Here is an 8992-nt window from a genome sequence, read left to right as displayed (position 1 = left end):
AATGTGGCCTTTTTGGATTTCAGCTTTTGAGGGAGGAAGCCGTTAAAATTGTTTTGATATATCTTGTAACGAAAGACATTCAACGTTTCTTTAACCCTCATATACCTGAGATGGGAGTGCCGCCTGTACAGACCTAAACACTAATATAACAGGTATTTCAGGCAAAAAAGAACGCCCCACGCAAAACGGCGGGTGGGGGGGATCCACTTAGCGATTGTGTATTTAACACATTACTGGAAGAAAATGCCTTTTATTGTTATTGTTGCTGATGATACTATTTAAGATCTGTAACATTATTTACAAACGCAATTGAGCACAGCTGTTTGACAAAAATTGACATTGTCCACAAATGTAAGGGAAATATTTGCAAAACTCGATTTACCGCTGCATTTATTAACCATTCTGTGGATGACTTTCAGTGGAATTGCTTCATGTCCCACCACACAAGAATAAAAAGCACCGCTGGCCCATTCCTCTGCTGGTATAGATAACAGGCTGTACATGAAGAAGGAACTATTGCCGTTCTCCGCCATCGCCTCGGTGTTTCTGTAGTTTCTGGGATTCACTGGTATGTCATTGGTGGTCCACTCGACAAAAATCTCTCGGGGGTAGAAACGTTTCACTAAGCAGCTGAGAGAGACGAACTCGTGAGAGTCTTCTTCTGGTGAGGGCAGGAGGACAAACACGGACGGTTTCAGAAGATCACTAACTGCAGAAAAAAAATATAATAACTGCCAATAAACTGGCAAATTTTCGGAAAAGTGAAACTAGTGCTTAAACGTAACAGACATCTGGTTAGGGCTTTATTTTCAAGTTTAGGACCCGTCTGCTTTCCGACTACAACAGCTGCCCGCAATTCTCTTCACTGATAACTTTTAAGTAATGAAACGAAAAGACGTATGGATGTAACAACTCTGTTCAGCGAACCTGTGTGTGCTGTTGCTCATGCTGCACGAGAGCCCCTTAAAACCCTCGTTCATCCATTATAATTTCATGTCCTCCTATTGTTTTCTCCCTTACTGCTTCGTACTAAATGCATAATTTCTGGCTCCAGGAGTTTTAGTTGCTAATTGCGTAATTGTTCTATTGAAACAAGCGCTGAAGAGAATAGTGGCACCTGATGAACACCTGAAATAGATAAAGTTACCAGTATTTTTTTTTCAGCCATGGTCTCACCTTCCTCCTTATGGATGGAGGCTCTTAGTTGTCTGGGCAGATCCTGATGCATCACCACACAGTAGAACTCAGATCCACTCAACCATGCTTCTGTTGAAATGTTTATTCTGCTGATCCAGCTGCCAGGATCCTCTTCCAGTTGGACAGCAATCTCTGACTTCAAGTGTCGTTCTCCTTGAATCCAAGATACGTCGATTCCATGAGGAGAATTGGACACGATGCAGGTTAAGGTCACAGTCCCCTCGAGTAAGACCTGTTTTATTGACGGCTGCAGTATTGTGACTACCGTGTCAGTGCAAGAGGGACCTATGAAACAAGGATTCTAACTCAATCCAAACTTAATATTCAGATTCAGAAAACCAGTCCGCGTTCTGTCAAGAAATATACATCATCTTTGAGCTATTTTCCACTTTCTCTCAGCCCTGAATGGTGTGACCCATATCAACAAAGAGCAATACAGCACAGGAACAGGCCCTTCTGCCCTCCAAGTCTGCGCCAACACATTTTGCCCCTCCATATTAAAACTGTCTTTGCTTACAGGATCCGCATCCCTATTCCCTTCCTATTTATGTATTCATCCAGGTGCTTCTTGCATGCTGCTACTGTGACTGCTTCCACCACCTCCTCTGGCAGCGCATTCCAAGCACTCACTGTCTTTGGTATGAAAATCCTGCCATTCACATGTCTTTTAAACAAATTCCACCCCCCATCTTGAATCTGTGTCCCCTAGTAATTGATCCCTTCACCCTGAGAAAAAGTCTCATACTTTCCACTCCATCCATGCCATTCACAATCTTATAAACTTCTATGAGGTCACCCCTCAACCTTCTGCGTTCAGTGAAAACAAACCCAGGCTATCCAACCTTTCTTCATAGCTTCATATCATTACTGGGAAGAGTAATAATTCCTACGTAGAGTAGAAGAGTAGAAACTCCTTCCTATAAATGTCTTGAGACATAATGCCTTCAGATTATCTCTTCATCTCTCCAAAATAGTAGGTGAAAAATGTTCACTAGTGTCAGTGCATGTTAGGAAATTCCTCACACGAACGTGGCTGATCTTGTACAGAACACACCTTGGAACTCAATTCTCCTACTTATGTTCATCACTATGGCAATCATAACAGAATAAAAAGAACTGTACTCCTGTTGCACCTGAAAATATGCATTTCATTTTGCATACGTTTTTATCCAAGCCTCACGGGGGGCAGTCCCATTGTAGAAGCAGAGATATATTTACTTCACAACTACTCCAAGTTGGTTGTCAATGCACAAGAAATAGTATGAAATGTCCTGGCATCATAGTCATGCCATTGTCGATGAATAACAATGGGGTTTACCTGACACAATGTCATTCACCTCAAATGGAGTTAATGCTCCACATGCAAATTCTCCTGCTGTAGATTAAAATATTTCATGTCATTTCTTAGTTACTGGTCCAGAATCCCCTTATATACATAATTGAAGAACAGAATACTTCAGATGCTAGAAATATGAAATAAAAATCAAAAGTTTTGGAAATAGCAGGTCGAGCAGTATCTGTGAAAAGCAAAATTGAATTAATCTTTCTGGTCTGTGTCAGGTCTAATGAAAGGTCGCAAAACTGAAATGATAATTGCATTACTGATTCTATTGATGCTGTGTGAACTGCTGAATATTTGCACTATTTTGTTTTCATTTTTCTTGAGTGCATTTTTCTTTTACTGTTAGTTACATCTTTTATTCATTCAGAGGATATGGGCTTCGCTGGCTATGCCGGCACTCAATACCCATCACTATTTGCTCCCAAAACAATTGTGAGCTGCCTTATTGAACAGTTGAAGTCTATTTGGGCGGGACTATGCCCCAGTGACATTGAAGGAATGGCAATATATTTCTAAATCTGAAAGATGTGTGACTAGGAGATGAAGTTGTTGGTGGTAGTGTTCCAATGTATTACCTTTTATATGGTCATGTCTATGGATTTAGAAAATGCAGATGAAAAGGTCTTGGTGAATTTGTTCAGTGAATCTTAGTTGGCACATATTGTTCCTAAGGTGAATTGGTGGTAGAGGGAGCGATTGTAGATATGGTGACAATCAAGTTGGCTGTTTTCTTGTCTTGGGTGTTCTCAAACCTCTTGATACAGCTATGACAAGTTACAGATTCTGCTCACAATTTGAATAATTTAGCTGATTCTGAATTTCCCACTGGTATCTTAGTGATCATATTGTATACAGGACCTCCTGTTTTGATTGAATACATCTATGTCTTTCTTAATTTTGAAGACCATCTTCAGCATTTCCTTTTGCATAGAAAAGGGAGGGGAGTTATTTCTTTGCTTACAATGTTAATTCTCATATCATTCTTATAAAATTTGCAACTTTTCTACTGCTCTGGTATTGTTCTTCAAATTTGGAGGTGTATACCCTTTGCTGAGAGTGACATAGAGACAAGAAATGCATGTACAGCACAAAGTGTAACATGAAGACCTGAAATATACATAATCCTAGACTTGATTAGCCAGTGCTTTAGAACAATTGAAATATATATTGTTTAATTATCAATATTTGTCCATCCCCTCAATGTCTTTCCCAATTCCTCTTCCAATAACACTAACCTGGCATTTTGATCATCTTATTCGATCCATTGTATTGAACCTGGCAGCAAATGTTGTTGCTTCGCACTTCAGACATGGTTAACGTGCTGCTCTGGGTGTAAGTACCCTGCTTGTTTCTCACTGAGAGATAAGTCTTCACTCCAGTGGTGATTGGTTTCCCATCTTTTTTCCAGGTAATGCCAGTGATTTTGGGGCTATAATCCATTGCCAAACAGCCATAGGTCACCGTGTCATCCATGTGAGTAGTTTCACAAGAGGAGAACAGGGCATAAAGCATAGGGGGAGAGGTAGGCACTGTGAATAAACAACCAATTAAACAAGTTACCACCAACGATTTTTGTTTCCAACATAATAGTTGTCCCATTTTGTCTAAGGTATAATTTAATATCAATGTTACAATGAAAGTCTCCTATTAAGAGTTTGTACAACCGATGGGAATGTATTCATGAAATTCCAGCAAGTACAAGATTAATAGGGTGTAGGAGAAGCTGGAATTCAGGGGGCCAGACAAGTGCACTTGGGCATTGGTTTAAATCCCACCATAGCAGTTCATAGAATTTACATTCAATTCATCAATTTAGAATATTGATCTATTCTTAGTAAGGGCAATGCTGAAAACTATACTTTTGTTAGAAATATTACTAAGCCCAGAGTTAGAGATCAGCTGTTTGTGATTTATGCACAAACCTCAGGATGTGGAGAACAGATCTGTGATATATCACATGAACTGGAAAGAAAATCTTTTTTGGGATTGACAACTGTTGCAATCCAAACAATTAAAGCCATCTTTAATGTTGCATAGAGTTCACTAAGAGAAAATTGACATTTTATTCAAGCAGAATCTTTGTGCCACAAAAGCATCTTCCCTTCTGCTGGCAATTTCAAATGAGCACCTACTACTGACAATATCAGCAGTCTGCATGGGAGAATATATTTTCGGAAACATTTCGCAAAAGACTTAAAATTACTCATGCCTATTTCAACTATGCAATAATACGTTTTGCATCCATAAAAATACAGAATGTTTGCAATCAACAAATGGGCACAAAAGTTTCCATCATGAATCAGAACAGAATAAAGGTGTGTGGGATGCAAGTGCCCAGCAAATGGATACAAATTCTGCCTGTGCAGGGCTGGTCAATTCACAAAGTGTGGAAGTGTAGAACAGAACACCACTGGAACAAGCTCTGTGCCAACCGTGATGCCAATCTAAACTAATCCTATCTGCCTGCATATTGTCTGTATTTCTCTATTTCCTACTTTTTCATGAGTCTGTCTAAATGTCTCTTAAATATGGCTATCGTAGCTGATTCTACCACTTCCCTGGCAGAGTATTCCAGGCACCTATCACTCTCTGGGCAAAATAAAACTGTCTTACACATGTTCTTTAAACTTTCCTCCCTCCCTCACCTTAAACCTACACCTACCAGTATTTGACATTTCCACCTGGGAAAAATGCTCCGACTATCCATCCAATGATTCTTCTCACAATCTTATATACTTTCGTCAGGTCACCCTCTCAGCTTCTGACGCTTTAATGAATTTCATTCAAGTTTCTCCAAACTATACTTATAATTAATACACTCCATCCTAGGCAACATCCTCGTAAACATCTTGCACACCCTCTCCAAAAGCCCCACATCCTTTCTGTAGTGTGGCAAACAGAACTATGTACAACACTCAAAGTGTATAAAGTTTCATACAGCTAAAGTTTTGTACAGCTGCAACATGACTTACCAACTTTTATACTCAATGCCCCAACTGATTAAAGCAGGCATGCCATATGCCTTCTCTACCACCTTATGCACTGATGTGATCACTTTCATGGAACTATGGACTTGCATTCCAAAAGCCCTGCATATCAATGTTTCCAATAGTTCTGCCATTTACACAATACTTTCCTCTTGTATTTGACCTCCCAAAATGCATCATCTCATACTTGTCTGGATTAAAATCCAGCTGCGTTTCTCCACCCAAATTCCCAACTGATCTATATCCTGCTGTACCTTGTAACAATGTTTCTCATGATCCATAACTCCACTAATTTTTGTGTCATCTGCAATATTACTAATCAGACCACCTACATTTCATCCAAATCATTTATATACACACATATTACAAACAATAGAGGTCCCTGCACTGATCCTTTGGAACATCACCAGTTACAGACGTCCAGTCAGAAAAACTCCATTCCACAACTACATCCAGTCTTCTATAACTAAGGCAATTGTGTATCCAACTTACCAACTCACTGTGGATTACGTGTGACCCAATCTTCTGGACAGCCTACGATGAGGGACCTAGTTAAATGCTCTTGTAACATCCATGTAGACAATATCCACTGCCCTGGCCTCATCAGTCATCTTTGTCACTTCCATTAAAAGCTCAATCAAATTTGAGAGACAAGATCTTCTCCACACAAAACCATGATAACAATTCCTAGTAAGTTCATTCTTTTCCGAATGCAAGTAAATAATTTTCCACAAAAGACTTTTCCAATAATTTCCCCACTATTGATGGAAGACTCAATGGTCTATCATTTCCTGGGTTATCGCTGTTCCCTTTCTTAAACAAAGGAACAAAATTCACTATCCTCCAGTCCTCTGCAACCTTGTCCGCGCTTAAAGAGGAAATGGAGAACTCTGTCAAGACCCCAGCAATATCCACCCTTGCCTCCTTCAGTATCCTTGGATAGATCCCATCAGGCTCTGAAGACTTGTCTACCTAATGCTTTCAAGAGACACAACAACGCCTCCTTCATCATATCGACATGCCCTAGAATATCAATATACCTCAACCTCATCTTATCATTAGTTGTGTCCTTCTCGTTGATTAATACAGATGTGAAGTGTTCATTGAGGACCTCACCACCTCCTCTAGCTTCACACATAAACTCCTTCCATTGTCCATGAGTGGACCTACTATATTCCTAGCTACCGTCTTACTCCAAATACATGTATAAAATGCTTTGGATTCTCCTTAATCTGACTTACCAAGGACATTTTATGGCTGAAATTGAATCAGAGATAGTAGGAACTGCAGATGCTGGAGAATCCGAGACAACAAGGTGCAGGGCTGGATGAACACAGCAGGCCAAGCAGCATCATAGGAGCAGAGAGGCTGACGTTTCGGGCCTAGACCCTTTTATGGCTGCTTATTTTTCTTTCCTGCTTCCTCTCTATTCCACAAGGGCCCTGTCCGACTTCAGTTTCCCAAAAATAAATATTCTTCCTTTTTCTCCTTGACTCTTGAAACAGGATTCCCAAATCTTGCCATCCTTTTTCTTTAATCCTCAAAGGAACATGCAGCTTTTGAAGTCTGATCAATGGGCCTTTTAAAGTATTTCACATGTCAGCTGTGGATTTACCCTCACACAACTGCCCCAGTCTAATTTCTCCAGTTCCTGACTAATGTTGAAGCAATTAGCTTTCCCCCAATTCGGCACTTCCATATGAGGTTGGTCTGAACATTATCATGACTGTCTTAAAACTTACAGATTTATAATCAAAGAACAAAGAACAGTACAACACCGGAACAGGCCCTTCAGGCGACCATGACTGTGCCAACACATGATATCTTTCTAAATTAAAAAACATTTCCTTTTACATAGTCCATATCGCTGTATTCCCTGCCTTTTTCATATATTTGTCAACATGCTTCTTTAATGTTGCTATTGTATCCGCCTCTATTGCCTCCTTTGGCAACGCATTCCAGCCACTTACCACAATCTGTGTAATATTACATCTCCTTTAAACTTACCATTTTACCATAAACCTGACATTTCTATCCTGGGAAAAAAAGATTGTGCCTATCCATTCTAACTGTGCATCTCAAAATTTTATTTTTAGCAGGTTGCCCCTCATCCTTTGACGTTCAAGTGGAAACTAACCAAGATTTCCCATCTTTCCTCATAACTCCATCTCTCCTCAATCTCCTCAACCTTTCCTCAATCATCCAAAATAGCGGAGGAGTAGCAGGGCTGCATTAACTCTCAGTTGTGCATTCTACAACTCCTTTGCAGAAGAATTATTTGTAATATTGCAAAGAATCTCAACCAAATCCAACAAACACACAATTCATGAAACGACGAATAACTAAAATTGTAAAACAAAGATAAAATAAAAAAAAATACAATCACCATCAGCACTGCAGTAGTGCATGTTTCTAACCTTCAGTCACTGTCACCATGGTTCCTGGTCCCCAAAAGCCGCTGGCGGACTCCCATTCGGATGTGTAGATCTGTCTTGCACAGTAGTAGATGGCGGAGTCTTCCGTCCTCAGATTTTCCATCTCCAAGAAAAAAATGTTGTTTGAAATATCTTTGGATGAAGTAAATTGATTCTGAATCTGCGGAGCGTACAAGTTCAATTCTATATCATAGTAGCTAACTAAAATCTCCAGTGTCTGCCCAGGCACCTGTCGGAACCAGTTCATGTACGTGTTGTCAAGGTCAAAACCACTTGTTTCACGCCGAATTGTCAGGGAGCCGCCAGCTTTCGCGGTCTCTGCCTCTGGCTGAATCAGCACGAAATCTGACTGAGCAGCTGGAAAATAAAGTTTTCAAGAAAACGGAAGGTTAATCTGGCTGAAATGAATCCTGACTCTGTAACATTCTAGACCCAATCATTACGTTATTAACACTGCGTTAACAGTGAGAACCTGGAAAATAAAAATTACTTACGGGATAATAAAGTCAGCAGCAGACTGATTAAAACTGTTGGCCTCATCTTTCTTATCATTTGGAAGGAAAGTGTTCTTCCGACAATTAACTGAGCAAACGAGCTCCTAGATTGTTGTAATGTAGTTCCGATGAGTGATGTTTAAATAGTTGGCAGGAAGGGGCGAGGTTGTAAGTGCCGCCTGTAATTCGCTGATGCAGCTGGTGGTTACATTTAAGTTTCACATTCCATTTCATCTAATTGCAATTATTTAAACTTAAAGTTGGACTTTGTTTCTATCTAGAGATACACATTTGGCGCAGGATAAATGCAACATATAACTTTTTAGCAAAGGACAACATGACAGTTGTCATTGTCTTCATAAATAATAATTGCATTGTAGACGGTCATTTAAATTCCTTTATTTCTTCAAACGTGAATTTACAATGTTTAAAATCACTGCAATAACGTATCACTCCATATCTCACCATCTTTGACTTCAAAACTTTTCAGTTAAGAGGTTATGCTGGAACGGTACAAAACATTGGTTAAGCCACAGC

The 8992-nt window shown here is 39.8% G+C and overlaps 1 gene segment (V, D, J or C); it reads right to left on the bottom strand.

The window, feature by feature from the left end:
* Nucleotides 1-289: 289 nt before the first annotated feature.
* LOC109935800 lies at nucleotides 290-8552 on the bottom strand. The segment is given in 5 exon segments: nucleotides 290-709; nucleotides 1177-1482; nucleotides 3775-4068; nucleotides 7944-8318; nucleotides 8456-8552. Coding segments are annotated over 5 exon segments (1449 nt in total).
* Between the last annotated feature and the right edge of the window lie 440 nt (nucleotides 8553-8992).

Source organism: Rhincodon typus, chromosome 43 (assembly GCF_021869965.1).
Source record: "Rhincodon typus isolate 14 chromosome 43, sRhiTyp1.1, whole genome shotgun sequence".
NCBI lineage: Eukaryota > Metazoa > Chordata > Chondrichthyes > Orectolobiformes > Rhincodontidae > Rhincodon > Rhincodon typus.
This window is presented reverse-complemented; position numbering and strand designations above follow the sequence as displayed.